Consider the following 21,481-nt stretch of genomic DNA (forward strand, 5'->3'; position numbering starts at 1 on the left):
TACGGTGCAACAGTATCGTTCTAGTAAGAGCATTTTTATTTTGACTTTCTTTGCATTTTGTTGAAGAGTGTGTCACTTCAATATAGCATGATATGGTTGGCCGCTGGAATATGCATGCATTTAATATCAACGTTTTCAATCAGCCTTAATTTTTGAATCTGTTCAAAGAAGCACGTTCTCAAATCCGACTAAAAGTGTCTTTCTAATACAACACAGGGGTACATATAACGTGTTGTCGTTCTCATATGCACATGATATTTGTCACTGGACCCCTTATTCGTCAGCATAATCCAATTGGTTCTTACTTAATCATATGTTGTTTTCAAATCATTCTAAAGAAGTAAATGGAAAGGAGCGAATGCAGCTACATTTTGTTAACTTTAGTTTTAAATCATTTTATTCCGTTTAGTTCCTATCTACATAAGTGCAGAGGAGAACTGCAGTTGTCCGCATGTAAACTTATAGCATTCGTCACCAATATGAGTACATCGCAATCAATTTCTGTTTCAACACCCAGGGGTGTTTGATGTCTGTATTCTTAAACAATTATAATTTTTTTTCTCTTTTTTAGCAATGCATCAGTCTCTACTGTCCTTTTCTACTATTCTATATTCTGCGTCTCCATCCAGATTATCGTGTATAACATGAGGGCCGGATAGGGGGTGGTGTTTATTTCTGTATTCTTTAAATTGTTATTTCACTGTTCTCTACATTTCATTTATCTTACTCAGTATTATTTTAAAATTCGCATATTTTAACTTTGTTATGATATTGTAATTATTGTATTTATTTATGTTGGCCTGATTTGTATTGTGTGGCCTGATAGTTGTTTACAGAATAATTTTAGAATTGTGCAGTTTAGAAATCTCTGGAACAATTACAGAACTTGGAACTTTCAAGAATGATCCTAATAAAAGATGCATTATATAAACTTCTACATTTTACTAGAAACTGCTGTTGTAACTTTCTAGGATGTTCCATTATAGATTGTTCTTGAATCTTCCATGACAAATATATATATATACAGACACTAAAGTTAAACTCACTCTAGGACTTACTCTTGGACTTAGACTTAGACATCGATTCGATAGACATTAGTATTCACCGCATTTGGATTGACACTTTAATTCTACAAACAACATCATACTGGATTGTGACCGTAATTTTCAGCTTGGATTCCGAAAGATATCCGGATACAGATAAAGATAAAAGATTGGACTCATATTTTGACAGTTAAGTTGACAGTAATGTTTGTGTAATACTTCTTGTAAACTTTTGTAAAATAAATATTGTTAAATTTTCTTATTGATTTGTGTCTTTTGTTGGCTACAATTTAAAGGCGATTTCTGGCCGTAACAGAAATTGGGGGCTCGTCCGGGGGGCTGAAAATATCTTATTCAAAATTTGTTTAGTAATTTTTATTATAACTAGCCAACAACATTCTACAAAACGGCATTTGATGCCGGTAAATTTTTGAAAACGCCAGACCTGGAGGGGTTTGATAATTTAAAGAAAGAGGAATTAGTGTTGCTTGCTAAACATCTGAAATTAAATTTTAAAGTATCTATTAAAAAACAAATTATAGACGTTTGGTTCCCAGATTTTGTGAAAAAAACAGTCGATAAATATTTTCCACAGTTTTTCCACAGTTTGAGAAAATTGCTGGTAATATGAATTGGCCAAAGTCGTATTGGACTACAATGCTACAAAGTGTTTTTGAGGACTAAAGCCGCTGAAATATACTCCGCACTTCCATCAGAAAAAAGTTCCGATTATGACACGATGAAACAAGAAGTTTTAAAAGCTAGTACCAGAAGCATATAGACAGAAATTTAGATCTTATAAAAAGTTTGATTCGCAAACCTATGTGGAATTTGCTCGGGAAAAAGAAGATGTATTTGATAAATGGCTCACTTCAAAGAAAACAGATAACAATTTTGATAACCTAAGACAGTTGATGTTATTTGATAGAAGAGTTCAAACAATGTGTTCATTTAGACTTAAAAACACATTTAGACGACAAAACTGTTGGGACAATACATGATGCAGCTGTAATTTCAGATAATTATACCCTTTCACATAAAAGAAGTTTCAAGGGTCAAAATGTTAATACTTCAAGTGGAAATTACAAAAATCAAAGTACTGAGCGTACTGATAGTAAGCCTGTTGCACAGAATAAGTGTCCAATTATAATATGTCTAATCCAAAATTTGATACTTTTGAGAAGAAGTCACTGATTTGTGCTTATTGTAAGAAAATTGGTCACCTGATGGCTGATTGTTTTAGACTCCAGAAAAAGAATGAACGAGATAATAAGCCGAAGTCCAGTGCTTGTACGACACCTTATATTTCCAGTACGTTGGAATGTCCTGCGAGTCAGGCTTTTAAGTCCAGTTTTTGTGATTACATGGAGGAATATAAACCCTTTATGTCTGATTGGTTTATTTCTATTGTTGATGATACCACTCTTCAGCCTATTAAGATTTTACGGGACACTGGAGCTTCTCAGTCTTTATTGTTAGAAGGTGTGTTGCCTTTGTCCGAGAAGACTTCTGTTGGTGCCTCCGTTTTGTTACAAGGTGTAGAGTTAGGTTGTATAGATGTTCCTCTCCATCGTATTTATCTGAAGTCAGATTGATCACTGGACCGGTTATTGTGGGTGTTCGTCCTAATCTCCCTGTTGAGGGTGTTACGTTATTGCTAGGAAATGACCTAGCTAGGAACAAAGTGGTTGCTGGACCAATTTTTACCAGTAAACCGGTTGTGGATGTTAAATTACCTGAAGATGATGCTGAATTGTATCCAGCTTGTGTTGTAACTAGGGCAATGGCTAGAAAACAACAAGATGAGGATTTGCAAGAAAACCAGTTTGATTACATGGACCTTTCTGACACTTTCCTAGCTCCTGGTAGCTCAGAAAAGGCCATAATAAGACTTATGTTAACAAGAATGTAATAATGCCATGGCAAGACGTAAACAGCCATTCATTAAACTGAAAGAACTTTTTGGAAGAACAAAATAAAGACCCTGAGGTTCTTCAGCTCTGCAAGAGGGCTCAACCACAGGAGGAAGCAGACAAAGTGGCCGAATGCTATTACCATCAGGACGGCATTTTAATGAGGAAGTGGAGGCCTCCTGATGCTACCCCAGAGGAGGAATGGAGAGTGGTATACCAAGTGGTGGTGCCTAAAGTTTATAGGCAAGAAATTATTGGTCTTGCCCATGACACCCCCTTGGCTGGACACTTAGGTATAACGAAGACTTGCCTTAAGATCTTGGCAGCATTTCTACTGACCAAGACTTCGAAATGATGTTGCAGAATACTGCAAATCATGTCATATATGCCAGGTTGTTGGTAAGCCTAATCAGAAAATACCAACAGCACCACTTCTGCCTATTCCAGCCTTTGACGAACCTTTCAGCAGAGTTCTAATTGACTGCGTTGGACCTTTACCAAAGACCAAAACTGGAAATGCGTATTTATTGACAATCATGTGTACATCCACTCGCTTTCCTAAGGCTATTCCGCTAAGAAATATCAAGACACCTACTATTGTCAAAGCTCTTATCAAATTCTTCACGTTAGTAGGACTTTCTAAGTCTATACAGTCCGACCAGGAATCAAATTTCATGTCAGGTTTATTTCAGCAAGTCGTGTACCAGTTAGGGATTGCTCAGTATAGATCAAGTGCGTACCATCCGGAATCTCAAGGTGCCTTAGAACGTTTTCATCAAACATTGAAGAACATGTTGAAAACTTTTTGTCTTCAATTTGACAGAGACTGGGATGATGGTCCGAGAGGCTGTTCAAGAATCCCTTGGTTTTAGTCCCTTTGAGTACCATGGCCATACTGTAAGGGGACCGTTAAAATTGATTAAGGAAAAGTGGCTTACTGAACATACTGACTTGGATCTTTTCGACTATGTATCTAGATTTAAAGAAAAATTGTATACTGCTTGTCAAATTGCTCAGAAAAACTTAAAAAATGTACAGAACAAGATGAAAATATGGTATGATAAAGATGCCAGGGATAGAGTTTTTGAGCCTGGTGATAAGGTACTTGTATTTTTGCCAGTCCCTGGACATCCTTTACAGGCTAAATATTGTGGTCCTTATACAATAGAGAGTAAAATCAATGATTTGAATTATATTGTACAAACTCCAGGTCGGCGCAAACAGAGTGTGGCATATTAATATGTTAAAACCATATTTTGAGCGTACTAATGAATGTTAGAGTAAACCAGTTGCCACTTTAGGCATGGTTAAATTTGGGAATAATCATGACCAACTAGATGTAATTGAACCACCTTTTAGTTCTAAAACTATGGAAGAGACAGTTAGATTGAAAAATTCTGAAATTGTGTCAAATATAGACTCAAAACTTGCACATCTGTCTTTTGATCGTAAAGAAGAAATAAAAACTTTGGTATTTTCTTTTAAAAATCTTTTTCCAGATGTGCCAAACAAAACCACTGCTGTTTGTCATGATGTTGATGTAGGAGATTCTTCTCCAATTAAGCAACATCCTTACAGGCTTAGTCCACTCAAACTTGAAGCTATGAGAAAAGAAATTAAATATATGCTTGACAATGATATTATTCAGCCGAGTAACAGTGAATGGAGCTCTCCTTATCTTCTTGTGCCAAAACCAGATAAAACCTTTCGTTTCGTGACTGATTTCAGAAAAGTAAATTCAGTCTCAAAATCTGATTCCTATCCGATTCCAAGGATAGACGATTGTATTGACAACATTGGTCATGCAAAATTTGTGAGCAAATTTGATTTGTTGAAAGGTTATTGGCAAGTTCCATTGACACAGAGAGCTCGTGAAATATCAGCTTTTGTTATACCAGATGGTTTATTTCAATATACTGTAATGCCGTTTGGCATGAAAAGTGCACCAGCTACATTTCAAAGAATGATCAATAATTTTATAAAAGATTTAAACTGTTGTTATGCTTATATTGATGATCTAAGTGTATGTAGTGATAGCTGGGAACAGCATTTAACACATTTGTATGATACTTTTGATAGATTGTCACAATCAAATTTGACTGTTAATCTTGGTAAAACTGAATTTTGTTAGGCCACTGTTGATTATTTAGGGCATACAGTTGGCCACGGTCAAGTGAAACCTATAATAACTAAAGTGAAAGCTATTTCCAAATTTCCCCCCCTACAAATAGAAAACAACTTATGAGATATTTAGGCATGATTGGATTTTACAGAAAATTTTGTTCAAATTTTGCTACTCATTTTACGAAAATTTATCTGGAGTGAAAATTGTGAAAACGCTTTTGAAAATAGCAAATCACTTTTAATTAATAGTCCAGTTCTGATTACTCCAGACTTTGAAAAACAATTTAAACTTGCCGTTGATGCAAGCGATGTAGGAATTGGAGCTGTTTATGTATGAAGGTGAGATGATTATAATCAGTACAAACCAAGAGAGACAGATGATAATGTTGAGAAACCTATATCATATTTTTCCAAGAAATAAGATAAACATCAGAAAAATTATTCAACTATTGAAAAAGAGTGTTTTGCAATGTTGTCAGCACTTCAACATTTTGATGTATATTTGAATCACACTGTATATCCTATTCTTGTTTGTACTGATCATAATCATCTCACCTTCATACATAAAATGAGAAACAAGAATCAGAGGTTGACTAGGTGGAGTTTATTGTTACAGGAAAATTGTAAAACATATTAAGGGTAAAGATAATGTAATAGCAGATGCTTTATCTAGAGATTATTAAAACACTTTGTGTATACTATGTATTTTTGTTCATTTTATTCATGATAAGTTTTGTTTCACTAAAACTTCTTTTAAGGGGGGAGGTGTTATAATATTGTAATTATTGTATTTATTTATGTTGGCCTGATTTGTATTGTGTGGCCTGATAGTTGTGTACAGAATAATTTTAGAATTGTGCAGTTTAGAAATCTCTGGAACAATTACAGAATGATTGGAACTTTCAAGAATGATCCTAATAAAAGATGCATTATATAAACTTCTACATTTTACTAGAAACTTCTGTTGTAACTTTCTAGGATGTTCCATTATAGACTGTTCTAGAATCTTCCATGACAAATATGTATATATATACAGACACTAAAGTTAAACTCACTCTAGGACTTACTCTTGGACTTAGACTTAGACATCGATTCGATAGACATTAGTATTCACCGCATTTGGATTGACACTTTAATTCTACAAATAACATCATACTGGATTGTGACCGTAATATTCAAATTGGATTCCGAAAGATATCCGGATACAGATAAAGATAAAAGATTGGACTCATATTTTGACAGTTAAGTTGACAGTAATATTTGTGTAATACTTCTTGTAAACTTTTGTATAATAAATATTGTTAAATTTTCTTATTGATTTGTGTCTTTTGTTGGCTACAATTTAAAGGCGATTTCTGGCCGTAACAACTTATTTGATTCGTTCAGGGATAGTCACATGTTAAACTATATTTTCGAAGGTGATCAAAACCGGCGGATAGCAAAATGCATATTGCACAGCAAAAAGCATATTGCACGGTTTATTTATATGTCGTTAATGTATAGGAGACAATATGATATCTATAAAATTCAAACGAAATCAAATGATACAAATATGGTTGGAAATTTGATAATATAACAATAATTAAGTTTATCATATAAGGATAAACTGTTTTAATAAAAGTTTAACTCCATTTTCCGGAATCAATCCTAATTGATTCTTAATTTAATCACATCAATAATACGTCATTTCGTGACGTCATTCATGCGTTATTCAAACAAGTGCAAAACTGCCAACATAGCTAACGAAAATTTTCAGCAGCAACATGAAGCTACCAAAAAGACTAAGAAAACCTAAGGGGATTGCCGGGAAATCACCAAATAAAAAGAAGAAAACACAAGGGACCCTACCAGAACTAGCGGGAGTAACGGACAAGGAGACGGTACCATTTCAGGTCGATATAGGCAGCATTTCTGTGGCCAGTGGTAGTGACCAACCTAACCTTGCGCCAGTTGACCAAACCCCAGGACAACATATGGCTTATGTGATGGCCGGAAATGACCAACACCAAGTACCTAGACAACCTACTACCGGTATGTTTAACAATACAGGTTTAAGTGATTGTAATAGGGGTTATGCACAGGGTCTTAATTTAGAGATCGTACACGAAAGTGTAACACCAATGTACACATCAAGTGTGTTTGACTCTGTAGGTGCCCATATTCCGGTAAAAATTAAGGAAAAGATTTGGGCTGGAGAATATATTGATTTAAATATTTTACTTAAATCTGCAAAAGATTTAGCCACAGATTCCCAGTTAAATGGCGATCTTTCAGTAAAAGGGGGGTTATTAACTATAACTCCACAAAGACAGAGCACCATTACAAATTTGCACGTATGGACATCTGCATTCATCATCTTTATGGATATAGTGCTAGAAAAATGGCCCAATAAAGGGCAAGAGTTCCTGAAATACATGTTTAACGTTCGACTAGCTTCATCTAGAGGGTATGGCTCAGGTTGGGCTATATATGATGAACAATACCGCCTTCGTAAGGCAAGATGTCCACAATCGTCTTGGGCAGAGCTAGACATGGAGCTGTGGGTTATGTACGTCTCTACTCCTCCAAGATTTGCTCATTCAGATACTAATTCTTTTGGGGGTCATAAGGGTTCACAGTATGTCCAAAATACTAAACCAGAACAGGTACAAAGACCCACGGCAGCATGCAAGGGTTACAACTTCGGTAGATGTACTTATGGGGCAGCATGTAAATTTGAACATAAATGTTTCAGGTGCTCTGGAAACCACCCTATTGGGGCCTGCAAAAAGAGGTAAGGATTACGAGTTGTACTCTTTGGGATACTCCCCTATTTGTGTGAATGAAGTAGAAGAATCTTTAAAATTTTATCCGTATAAGGTAATAGCAAACGAACTTATACATGGTCTTCGATTTGGTTTTAAATTACAATATTCCGGTTCACGTTTACCTGTTAATGCAAACAATTCAAAAAGTGTGACTATTCATGCAGATCTTGTTAGAGAAAAAATAAATAAAGAGATTACTCTAGGTAGAATGGCCGGTCCTTTTGACCACCCACCTTTGCCAACTCTACGCATTTCTCCTATATTTTTGGCCGAAAAGAAGAACGGGGACTACCGTTTAATTCATAATCTCTCCTATCCCCTACATAACTCTGTGAATGACTTTATAGATGAGAAATATTGCTCTGTGCAGTATTCGGGTATTGACGACGCTGTTCGTTTGGTCCAAAATATAGGAATAGCCGGAAAACTTTCAAAGTCCGACGTTAAAAGTGCATTTCGTTTATTAAGGGTTTCACCTTCTGATTTTGACCAGTTGGGTTTCATTTTTGATGGTAAATATTATTTTGATCGTTGTTTACCACAGGGAGCCTCAATCAGCTGTTCGCTCTTTGAAAAGTTCTCAACAGCGCTTCATTGGGTTACGGAACTTACCAGTGGAAATTCAAATATACTTCATCACCTAGACAATTTCCTTTTTGGAGGTGAAGCAAATAGTCCAACTTGTCAGGAAACACTTGAAACGTTCAAGAAAATTTGTTCAGATTGGGGGGTTCCATTAGCCGAAGACAAAACCGTTCAACCCACAGAAATTTTGACCTTTTTAGGTATTGAATTTGATACCTTAAAAATGGAAATGAGGCTCCCTGGGGAAAAACTGACTAACTTAAAACAAACTTTGCAGCTGTTTCTACATTCAAAAAAGGTAACCTTGCGCCAGTTACAGTCCCTGATAGGTTTGTTAAACTTTGCATGCCAAGTTATCGCCCCTGGAAGGGCTTTTTGCCGAAGATTGATTGATGCTACTTGTAACATAAGAAAACCACACCACAGGGTACGGGTATCATGTAATATGCGCGAGGACATTAAAGTTTGGACCTCTTTTTTAGAGCAATATAATGGAGTCACGGTCATGATTGATAGTTTATGGACTTCCAATGATATGCTTGAACTGTTTACAGACAGTGCCGGGGGTCAAAACAAAGGTTTTGGCATTTACTTTCAGGGGAAATGGGCACAAAGTTGTTGGCCAAAAGAATGGGCAGAGCATGATTTATTGAAGGACATTACTTACTTGGAACTTTTCCCAGTTGTTATATCACTTCATATATGGGGAGTACATCTTAAAAACAAACGAATCCTTTTCTATGTGGATAATCAGGCCGTTGTTACTATCATAAATAAGAGAACTTCTAAGTCGAATCGAGTTATGTCCCTTATGAGGAATCTAGTTTTTTCCACATTAAAATATAATATCGTTTTAAAAGCAGAACACATTCCTGGTAAAATTAATACCATAGCCGACTCATTATCCCGTTGTGATTTTCAGCGTTTCAGACACCTTTGCCCAGAAGCAGATCAGTACAAGACAGCAATTCCAGACCATCTTTGGACGTTTTAGAAATTGAATTAAATCATCTCCTTACCAGTTCTATGGCACAAAAAACCTGGAAAACATACAATACGGCAGTCGAATCCTTTAAAAATTTTCGATCAGCATACAACTTACATGATATTTGGCCAGCTCCGCTTAGCGATTTAATATTTTACATTGCCTTCCTTTCATTCAAGGGTCTGTCAGCCTCTACTGTCTTAACATATATGTCAGGAATAAGTTATCAACATAAGATTCAAGATTTAACAGATAGTACAAAATCCTTTTTAGTAGGGAAAACATTAGAAGGTTTAAAAAGGTCAAATCCAAAAAAAAACCGATTTGCGGGTACCAATTTCAATTGATTTGTTACGAAAATTAATCAGGTCACTTCAACATGTCTGTTTTTCGTCGTATGAATCCGTCATGTTTGCTTCAGCTTTTAGTCTAAGTTTTTTCGCTTTACTTCGCGTGGGTGAGATAGCTGCGGAAAGTAAAACTGATTTAGGGGCACATGTTATACAAATATCTGACGTTTCAGTTGTCAAATTTGATCACAAAGAAGAGCTTCGTCTGTGTATACGTAGTTCCAAAACAGATCAACTACACTCATCTTTAACTTTGATTATTAGTGAGCAAATCGACAAATCTCTGTGTCCCATTCACTTACTAAAGCAATTTTTACAAATTCGATATCCTTCATCCGGGAGTAATTTATACATACATTTTGATGGATCAAGTCTCACTCGTTATCAATTTTCGTCTATTTTACAAAAGAGTTTGTCATTCTCCGAAATCAATGGACATTTCAGAGCACATTCTTTCAGAATCGGGGGAGCAACTGAAGCAAAAAGGCTAGGAGTAGATGACGAAACATTAAAGAAATGGGGTCGTTGGACATCGGATGCTTACACAAAATACATCCGTTTGAACATTTAAAATTATAGGTTATACTTTTTAAAACGCAATAGCTTATTGAAATAATACATACATCAATTGTAGGTGTCAAAACAATTTGGTTAATAGGATCATCTATAGTATATTGGGCCAATAAAGAAGCTTCGTCTAGACCTGGGGGACTTCACCTTGGCCTACAGAATACAGGTGCTCATATGATTTGGATTGGTCAAAGGGGTATGAAGTGGGGTGATTTAAATACAGTCTTTGAACAAAGGTTGCTTAACCGCCCCCTTCCGAGTTTCCTTGTTATTCAACTTGGGTCTAATGATTTGGGTATATCGACATCAGAGAAATTATTCAGTGATATAGAATGTGACCTGCTTCGGTTACATGCATTGTATCCAGCTTTAAAAATAATATGGTCAGACATACTAATGAGACGGTATTGGCACAATGCCAATTGTGGTCAAGCTATTGAAAGGGCTCGCAAACGAGTAAACCTCCGGGTCAAAAACTTAGTTTTGAGCATCGGTGGATGTGCAATTAGGCACAGTAACATACGTGCTAAAGAAAATAATTTATTTAGATATGACGGAACACATTTATCAAAGATTGGTAATGATATTTATCTAAATAATTTACAAGGAGCACTTGAACAGTTCATGAGATCCGGCGGACCAGCTGTTTTTCCTCAGTGAAATTGATATTATTATGAGAATTGTCTTAAATTTAGATTAGTTTAATAACAAGTGAAACTCGGTCGGGATTTTAAAGGGGCACCAATCAGTTTAATTTGGGGTTGTTTCAGGGGTAATTTCTTTGGCAGTGAGTGGGTATGCCCCACTCATTTGGCGGGATATGGCAAGATGAAAATGGAACATGTCCCCACATTGTACGTTAGCTTTTATTTGGGGTTATATTCTTCTGTGTTCCCACAGAGATTAGATTGGGTCTTCTTTGAATGTACCAAAGAGACCGGTTCCTGAATTGGTCCCAGTTTGGAACTTAAGGTGTTCTCTTTGAATTTAATAATTAATAAGCTGCAATGGAAACCAAAGAGTTCTTGGGGGGAATATTTGCTACGTATCGGGGTTCATTTTTCATACGATCTCTCTATTTAGCATTTAACGTAGAGGATTGTAGCTTTCATTGCCTACCAGTGAAGCACAGGCTTGCCAAAAATAATGGTTCGGCGGTTTGTACGTTCATCTTGCCTTATCTTGTCTGCGCAAAAAATTTAATACTGTAGCCATATCATTCCACATTCTTTGTTGATTATTATATTTATCTTTGAAAACAAAAGGAGCCGGTTTTACATTTCACACATACTACTATGGTAAAGAAAGGGTTTGATTGCACATGAGACATAATTAAGAAGAAAGCAAAAAATTGGTTGATCGCCCATGAGACATGTATTTAATATGAAGCAGTTCGGATCTTTGATTAATAGCCTATGTATGAGGTCAATACAGGATATATCGACCCAAAGAAGTATTTCGACCTAGGACTTCGTCCTCAGTAAATATACTTCTTTTAGGTCAATATATTCTTGTATTACCCTCATACAAAGGCTATAATTGTATATTATTCCACTGTTTATACACATTGATAGTTTAATCAATATCTGATTGGTTGAGACGTGTCAGTGAACAAATCTTCATATCTCCCTGAGGCACGGAAAATAAATGTATATTATTCGTTCTCTATTCTTTATATTTTAGCATCCAAATATATTTTACTTACTGATGTTTAGTTACATTACGACGTTTATCTCTGATTTATATACTGGTTACCAATGAAGATGACAAATTGGTGTCATTCATTATGTAAACAGAATCCACACGATATATGCTACCATTCTTGGATGAAATTAATATTACTTTAATATAACACTTTTTGAAACCATTTTTATCAATTTTCAATTTTCATTGTCTAAATTGTTAATTGTTTATGTGTTGCTATCGTATATTTTATGTTTCATTGCTCATGTGTTGTTTCCGTATATTTTAGCTGCTCGTCTTGAGCCTACCCATTTGATCCGATAACACCCCATATAGCAATAAAAGTATATTGTTATTGCATGTTTATAACTCTTAACAGACCAATTAACAGACCGGGTTTTATACATCCGACCCATTAACAGACCAGGTTTTAAATAAAAATTGATTTATGTCACCAAAAAACAGATTTTCGTTTAGATTTTTCACACAAAGATATCAATATGGTTAACAAACATAATGCCTTGTCTTTTTTCGATGTTCAAAATATTGCATGCAAGTAAAATCAACCAACGTGTCATTTTGTGTACATTTTGTGTGTGTAAAATGTGTATAGATTTATTGATGAGTAACCCGCCTTTTCATTTTATAGATCGTACATCGAAGCTAGAAAAATAATAATTACACCATTGGATTCAGTATATTGAATTGTTTTGTTAGACATGAATAATGTTTATAATAAAAAATATATTTAAAAAGTTATACAATGAAACATGCTAAACTTTCAATGATTTTCTCGATAACACCTGATTAACAAACAGACTTTAGCCAACCCGATTATAATTAACAGACCAACCGCCAATATAGCCAAATACTCAATATAGATTAACCGACCAATCTCTCGGTTAGCCGAGTGTCGGTCGTGAAAAAGTTCCATCAGTATTTGACATATCAAGTAATTACTGAATAAAACACTTTCACCTTAGATGATGAAGGTGGTAACTTTAAAAACAATAAAAGTAAAAATTGAAGAAAAAAGACTGCCATAAAATGTTTCCGTCCAAATTATTAAAATTCTTTAATAATATTAATCAGAGACTGTCACACACTCATGTATATGTGAATGCTTGCAAACCTTTTAAATTTTCAGAATGTATATATCTATTTTCATTAGTAACGTTAATATTTCCACTGAAGTTTCCGCCCACTTTTGTTTGCAATATATCAATTTCCACCTGTTTTATTGAAGTACATGTATTTGGTAAATGCACCTTTAATTTTTATTTTTAAGTGGTTTGCACAGTCACAGGTTGATAAAAATGTCGGATATTAAAGTGACCTTCAGTAAGTAGAACAAGTATCAACTTTGCAATAAGATAGAATAAATACACAAAAAAAGATTATTCTCTGCTATTTAAGAGCTTTTGATATAGACACAAAAATATATTTTCACCGTTCTAGATTATTTATTTCCATTCTTTCACTAAAACAAATCAAAATATGCAAATCAATATACACATAGTATACATTTTATTAAGGTCTTTCCTCTACTCGAGGAAAGAATTTCTTCTACCTCTTATTGTTTTTCTTATGTTTTTTTGAAAGACAAGACCTTATTGTTTTTCTAATTAAGGTCTTTCCCCTACGTGAGGACCTTATGGTTTTTCTTTCGTTTTTTTTTCTTTTTAGCTCACCTGGCCCGAAGTGAGCTTTCCCCATCACTTTGCGTCCGTCGTCCGTCGTCGTTAACTTTTACAAAAATCTTCTCCTCTGAAACTACTAGGCCAAATTAAACCAAACTTGGCCACAATCATCATTGGGGTATCGATTTTAAAAAATGTGTGGCGTGACCCGGCCAACCAACCAAGATGGCCGCTATGGCTAAAAATAGAACATAGGGATGAAATGTAGATTTTGGCTTATATTTCTGAAACCAAAGCATTTAGTACAAATCTGACTGGGGTAAAATTATTTATCAAGTGAAAATCTATCTTCCCTGAAATTGTCAAATGAATCTGACAACCGGTTGTTGGGTTGCTGCCCATGAAATGGTAATTTTAAAGAAATTTTGGTGTTTTTGGTTATTACCTTGAATATTATTATAGATAGAGATAAACTGTAAACAGTAATAATGTTCAGCAAAGTAAGATCTACAAATAAATCAAGATAACCATAATGGTCAGTTGACCTCGGAAGGAGTTATTGCCCTATAGTAATTTTTTACCAGTTTTTCGTAAATTTTTGTAATCTTTTACAAAAATCTTCTCCTCTGAAACTACTGGGCCAACCTTATAACTTTGAAACCAAAGCATTTAGAGCAAATCTGACAAAGTGTTAAATTGTCTTTATCAAGTCAATATCTATCTGCCCTGAAATTTTCAGATGAATTTGACAACTGGTTGTGTGTTGCTGCCCCCCAATTGGTAATTTTTAAGGAAATTTTGCCGTTTTTGGTTATTATCTTAAATACTATTATAGATAGAGATAATTTGTAAACTGCAATAATGTTCAGCAAAGTAAGATCTACAAATAAGTGACATGACAAAAATGATCAGTTGACTTCTTAAGGAGTTATTGCCCTTTATAGTCAATTTTTAATAATTTTCATTAGTTTTTATAAAATATTTTCCTCTGAAACTAAAGGGCCAAGTTAATTATAGATAGACAAAATTGTAAGTAGCAAGAATGTTTAGTAAAGCAAGATTTCGAAACACATCACCATCACCAATGCACAATTTTGTCATGAATCCATCTGACGATCTGTTTTTAAGGTCTTTCCTCTACGCCAGGAAAGACCTTATTGTTTTTCTCATGTTTTTTTTTACTTACATCATCATCCCCCCCCCCCCCCCCCCCCCCCCCCCCGTTTCTATTGGAATTATCAAGACCAAATACGGACCATCGGTAGATATCATCATGAAGTATTACCAGATGAGGCTGTGTAGGATTTCATCATCCCCTGTAGAAGTTATCTCCCTTTTATTTTATTTTTTTACATGCCCCCCCCCCACCCCCTCGTTGTTTTTAACGTTGTCATGACCTTATCTGGACAATAGGTATATCTCATCATGATGTATTACCATATGAGGCTGCGTAAGATTTCATCGTCCCCTTTGAGAGTTATGTCCCCTTGAAGCAATTTCTTTTATTTGCAATTTTCTTTAAAAGTATTGGAGATAGAATCGATTTGAAAATGGCAGCATGTACAAGAACAGATGGCAATGTTTATAAACATAAACAATTAATTTGTTACTAAGCCTTATAAGGAGTTATTTCCCTTTAAAAATTATAATTAATTTTTGAAAAATTCTATTTCGAGAAGCAGAGATAATCCAGTTTACAATTTTGCGAGCGGCGGCATGTATAGAGACTTGGAACCTTCACCAAAAACTTAAATTCATGTCACCTTTAATATGCACCTAAGGTCAAAGGTCACCGAGAGCAAAAAAAAAAAAAAATACGCTGCAATTTCAAGCTTACATATTAGGAAAACGATAAGACTTTGCTGCATACATACAGCTAATAAAATGTTCCCCTCGACGAGCTCTACATTTTATATAAAAAACCTAAAAATGTCCGACCGTCTGTTCAAAAGTTACAATGGGATGATTCTTAAAAGTATATTAATTTTGAGTATATCTTTTTAAAGGTAACAGATCAACCTACTATAAACTGCAAAGATGATCAGTAATTCAAGACCTTCAATTTGAGGTCAATGTCAGGTCATGATGAAATTTCACCTTGACCTTCACATCATACTATGACCTTGACCTTATAATATTTGAAAGGTCAAGTGGTCTTGAGTTGAATGAAGATAGTCCCATGTCTCTACGACTTCCGGTTCTCAAGTTTTGTATTGCATCATATATTTGATGATTGATTATGACCTTGGTGAACTTTAAAATTGTCTTTTAACTGTAGATCATTTACCATTTAACAGATTTGAGATATCTATTGTCGTTTTAGAGATAACCCAGTTTAAAATTTTGCGAGCGGCAGCATGGATATATGAATCAACAACAGCTTACCACTTAAAATATTTAAGAAATTGAAGAGGTTAACATAGTTATATATGTTTGACCAAATACCAAAAACATTCCATTGAAAAAAACACCAAGAAATCATTTTGAAACTTTCATGTTTTGCATTGACTTTGTAAGTTTCATAACTTCTAATCGTTGATATTGCATCATTTTTTATACTTTGTCAAATGGGGTCATCTGATATATACAATTGAAGGTCTCAATAAACTCTACTTAAAAATGAAAATTTTAAACCTCTTTTCCATCCCAGGTGGAAGGGTGGGGTCATTTAGTGCAAAAATTCAAATTTCTCAGAGGGTAAGGTTGTTGTATATCAAATGAAAGAACATACATAAAGCGTACATTTTAAATTTTAAATTGACGTCCCCCAAAAATTGGTTGGATGGGGTCATTGAGTGCAAAAAATAAATTTCTTTTACGATACGATTGTTGTATATCAAATGAAAGGTCATGATGTGTACATTTGAAATATCAAATTCCCGACCTCCAACATTAGTTGGATGGGGTTATTAAGTGCAAAAATCAAACTTTCTAGAACATGGCGTTGTCGCATATCAAATGAAAGCTCATCTACCCTGTGTTACATATATATCATACTTCCGATCTCAAAAATGTACGCGGATGAGATCATTAAGTGTAAAAAGCGAACAGTTTCAGAAGGTATGCTTGTAAAATATCAAACAAAAGGTCGTACAAAATACATTACGAAAACATCACTTTTACAGGAAAGACCGTTCAATTGTTTTACAAACAAATGAGATACTAGTTTTCTTTTTTTTTTCTTCCAGCATTTTTTTGGTACGCCCTCCTACCGCTTCTATTGGAGTTATCAATACCAAATTTTAACCATCGATAGACCTCATCATGAACTTTTACAAGATATACTTTTGTAGGATTCCATCATCCCCTTTAGAAGTTATCTCCCTTTTATTGATTTTTTTCAACATGTCCCCCCCTCGTTGTTTTTAAAGATATCATGACCTTATTTTGACAATAGGTAGATCATCATGATGTATTACCATATGAGGCTGAATAGGATTTCATCGTCCCCTATGAGAGTTATATCCCCTTGAAACAATTTCTTTCCTTTGCATTTTTCTCAAAAAGTATAAGAGACAGAATCGATTTGAAAACGGCAACATGTACAAGAACAGATGGCAATATTAATGAACATATACAATCATTTTGTTATTAACCCTTATAAGGAGTTATTCCCCTTAAAAAATGTACACAATTTTTGATAAATTCTATTTCGATAACCGGAAGTCGTAGAGACTTGGGACGACTACACCAGTAATCTTAAGTTTACGTGAACTTTAATTTGCATCCAAGGTCAAAGGTCACTGAGTGCAAAAAGAATTACGCTGCAATTTCAAGCTTGCATATTAAGAAAACGATGAGAGTTTGCTGCATACATACTGCATATGAAATGTTCCTCTTGACGAGCTCTACATTTTATACATTAAGCTAAAAAATGTCCGTTCGTCTGTTCAAAAGTTACGTCAACATAACTCTTAAAACTATAGTAACATGTGTATATCTTTTATAAGGTAACAGGTATCAACCTAATATAAACTGTAAAGATGATCAGTATTTTAAGACCTTCAATTTGAGGTCAATGTCAGGGCATGATGAAATTTAACCTTGACCTTGTGATTTTGAAAGGTGAAGTGGTCCTGAGTTGAATGTTGGTAGTCCCATGTCTCTACGACTTCCGGTTTTTCAAGTTTGGTATTGCATCATATATTTGATAATTTGAAATTTCCATGTTTTGCAGTGACTTGCATTAACACATATGGATTGGGTTAAATGTAAATAATTTCAGAAAAAAAAGATGGAAATGTGAAAGTTTACGTGCGGTAGGTGCAACAGGATACCGTCAGCTTACATGGCTCATCAGTGTGGAAGCTAAAAAGTGGATCAAAGTTCACGAAAATTTGATTTAAAACGTTTATTCGTTCCAACAAAGTTTTTGAAATTTTGTGGAGGATTTAACCATTTACGAATTTTTAGAATTTAATGCAAAGAAGTTTTAAACCATTTATAAAAGTAAAAACATTTAGATCAAGGTACGGTTTTATATAATTGACTAGAACACACCCGTGATATCGCGGGTCCGTGACTGAATTCAAGTATATTACTATGCGTAAGCCTTATTTTAGTATTGGTATTGTCATCTGATAAAGTCATGCCGATTATAAGATCAGGGCTTTCAATAGAAGGCGGTAGGCGGCGATTTTCGTCGTCTACTTGAAGGAAATCCGCCGCCTACTTTGCTCAAAATTGTAAAATTAAAAAATCAATAAAAATGACTGAAGGGGAAATTTACGCTGTTGACACAACCAGGGGATTTCCGATAAAGTGTGGTTGATATTTATAACCTCTACGTGAAGTGACCCGAGTAGTCACGAACGCCTAGGCTGGGATCGCTATCAACAAGGAGAGTAAGGCAAAAACTACTGAAAGTAGAAACCAGCAGAAGGCACCCGAACACTGTCTGTTAACAGACTCCTGATTGGTCGATTTACAACCGGTTTTCTTAAACGACCTACGATTGGTGTAATTAATAGGCGTGTACGAAAATAAGTAAACGAAACCAAAGTGACATCAGTCAATGGATTAGAAAAATACAAAAACAAGGTGCTTTATAAATATTGAATGGAAATACAACTTATTCAAAGGAGAACACTATATATTTTCACAATGTTAAAATAAAATAAAAAACAAACAAACGCCAATATAAACAACGTACAGCCACTGACCCACGTGTTCGCAAGGACACCGATCCCACATTTGTGTTTAGATTCAAATCCTATTACATAGAGTGAACTACATGAACATGTTCCTTTATAACTATGTTGGCTTTGTATTAAAAATTAAATAAATTGGTGTCGCAATCTTCTTTTCTTTGTATCTGTAAAGCATCACTGTCAAATTTGGGCCCACTTTAGGGTCTTCTGACTTCAATGCACAATGCAACGATGTACCCACACTCAATGCCCATGTCAAGGATCATATAATTTATTATCCTGTTAAGGATTTGTCTGCCTCTGTTGTATCTACTGAACTGAATGTTAATGTCCCATTCAATTTATATTCTATTTTCCCTGAACTCATAGAATTTTAATCTAATGACTATTTTTTCAATTATTATTCAAAGAGCACAATAATCACAAAATTATTAAGGCATGTTGTAAGGGGCAAATAATAATATTTTTTTTTTAAATAAAATTTTAAAATGTTTTTTTTCTTCAGAAAATCAATATTTTTAGAGGGGTGTGAATCATCAGACTGGTCAGTAAGCGAACAGCAAACACATGTATTTGTAATTTAGGCCAGCATCCTGATAGTATTAATTCATAAAGCGCATTGAATAATTTCCTATATTATAAAAAGGGATTTTCATAGTGCTATAATTGTACCAAAATATAGTGGTCCCCTCTTCTATTTCAGAACTTCTTGAGTTTAAGTATAATAAAATTTTATTAATGAATAAATATGATTGGATGTGGATCTTTCCCTATATTATCACCATGTCATTGCTATTCTCAAACAACTTCAAATACAAGCTTTAAGTTGAAGTCTGGATCAAATGCAGATATAAATGTAGTCAATATTTACAGAAAATCCAACCATGCTACAAATTTAAATCAAACATTTACATTATCTTCATTAAAAAAATGATGTTTTGAGAGGACTGAAACAGGGTCCAGGAGACTCCCAGAATGCAGGATTTTGCACCATTTTAAAAAAAAATTCTGGGGCCCTTGAGCGGGCCCCAGACCCCAGGCCGTAGGTTCGACGAGCAAGCTCGTCGCCGCGGCCGGCTTCGCCGTCCGCATTGATGGGACTCCTATTTTTTGGTTTTATCCTTCTACTTCTAAACTTATTGAAAGCCCTGTAAGATGCACAGTTTTCTCTGCTTTCAAATTCTTTCTGGTTGAACCTGTTGACCTGGAACTTATTAATTATTGGTAATATTAATTATTTGGAAAACAAAAGGGCCTGGAATGAGTATTTTTTAATCAACAGCATTGTCCTATAATAGTTATAAATAAAGTTGAATTCTTTGATTCGCTGTTTTACGTCATGCCGGCTAACAAATTGAAAACTTTACCTATACGCCTTATCTTAAGTCCAGTTTTTTAGTATTCGTATCGTCATCTTAAAAAGTGATACTGATTAAAATGCTACAATAGGGAACAATGTGACAGTGATTGAATTTAGTAGTGTCAACCCTGTGATTATGACCCTTGTATATAGCAAAATCCTAAATACACCGTTTGGTGGTGCGCCTGTCAGATGCGGGACGTTCAGATAAGGTAATAGGTAACAGGTGAATATACTGTTGGTATCGGTATCGGATTCGACCCGGATCTTGTTAATTATTGGCAATATTAATTATGTGGAAAACAAAAGGGTCTGGAGTGGTGTAATTTTTAATCAACACCATTGTCTTATATTAGCTATATATAAAGTTGAATTCTTTGATTTGAAATCGTTTCTTTACTCAAAAAGGAAAATTTTAAACCCGTGTTTCTTCCCAGTGGGAAGAGTGAGGTAATTTATTGCAAAAAATCAATCTTCTCAGATGGTTGGGTTGTCGCATATCAAATGAAAGTCCATAAAGCGTACATTTCAAATATCAAATTGACGTCCCCAAAAAATGAGTTGGATGGGGTTATTTAGTGCAAAATTATTGTTTCCTTGAAGTTTTGGGTTAATCAGGTCGTCAAATGATTTTCAAAAACTTTTTTTTATGTAAAATGTACGGGGATTTTCAAAAAAGTAAGATTGGGATTACGATAGAAAAATAAAGGAAAAAATGTTTATTAAGTTAAACAGAATAAAAAAGGGGGGTTGGTTACCCAAACACTGATACTAGTATCCTTTTCAGAGTCGAGGTAAATCAGTGCATATTTATAGATCTCCGTTGTAGTTTAGGTGTCAGACCACCAATTACTCCCTCCAATTAAAAGTAGCCCTACTCTGACACAAAATAGTGCTTTTGATGTCCTTGTTTACTTAAACTAACCAACACAGCAGAAATGAAACTTTTGGTGAAAGAGAAATATATCTAGATCATTTTGAGCCAAAATTTACTTGTCTATGAGTTTGCATTAAAAATTGAGGATTAATGCGCTCCATAGTATACTAATTTTAGATTTCCAGAAAACCAGGTTTTTGTTTTGGAGTACCTCTGTTTGATGGTCAGTTATTTTGTTAGAAGGCTTTAAAGGTATGGTGAAAATTGGCATGTAAAAAGCTGATACATGTACAATTAAGGATATACCTGGGGCCGGTTTCACGAAACTATCCTAAGACATGTCATAAGACATATCTTAGGACATGACTTATGATCCTCTTATAAAATTGAGAAT

At 34.7% G+C, this 21,481-nt stretch overlaps 2 protein-coding genes across 5 annotated transcripts in view; both read left to right on the forward strand.

Moving 5' to 3' along the window:
• The first annotated feature begins 6,667 nt into the window (after positions 1-6,667).
• On the forward strand, positions 6,668-11,603 carry LOC139484937 (uncharacterized). Of its 4 annotated transcripts, XM_071268998.1 has the most exons (3): positions 6,668-7,111; positions 7,815-7,853; positions 10,442-11,603. In XM_071268998.1, exons 1-3 carry the CDS (start codon positions 6,844-6,846, stop codon positions 11,035-11,037), a joined length of 903 nt encoding a protein of 300 aa, XP_071125099.1. In that variant the 5' UTR covers positions 6,668-6,843; the 3' UTR covers positions 11,038-11,603. The 4 variants fall into 4 exon arrangements, 3 of the variants coding, with proteins under 3 accessions (XP_071125099.1, XP_071125092.1, XP_071125108.1); XM_071268991.1 differs by having other exon boundaries at positions 6,668-7,853; XM_071269007.1 differs by lacking the exon at positions 7,815-7,853.
• Positions 11,604-13,354: 1,751 nt separating this feature from the next.
• Positions 13,355-21,481, forward strand: part of LOC139484955 (BTB/POZ domain-containing protein 2-like) — a 61,513-nt gene continuing 53,386 nt past the window's right edge. Inside the window, exon 1 of the mRNA XM_071269022.1 lies at positions 13,355-13,401. Coding sequence (XP_071125123.1) covers positions 13,377-13,401 — 25 coding nt within the window. The 5' untranslated portion in view covers positions 13,355-13,376. The remainder of the gene's footprint in view (positions 13,402-21,481) is intronic.

This window comes from Mytilus edulis, chromosome 1 (assembly GCF_963676685.1).
Source record: "Mytilus edulis chromosome 1, xbMytEdul2.2, whole genome shotgun sequence".
NCBI classification, from domain to species: domain Eukaryota; kingdom Metazoa; phylum Mollusca; class Bivalvia; order Mytilida; family Mytilidae; genus Mytilus; species Mytilus edulis.

What these genes read in the sequence shown, in the direction of transcription:
- LOC139484937 (XM_071268991.1), top strand. Translation starts at nt 6,844, where the DNA reads ATGAAGCTACCAAAAAGACTAAGAAAACCTAAGGGGATTGCCGGGAAA. An exon ending in ATTGGGGCCTGCAAAAAGAG is followed by an intron (nt 7,854 to 10,441) that starts GTAAGGATTACG and finishes CATCAATTGTAG; the next exon opens with GTGTCAAAACAATTTGGTTA.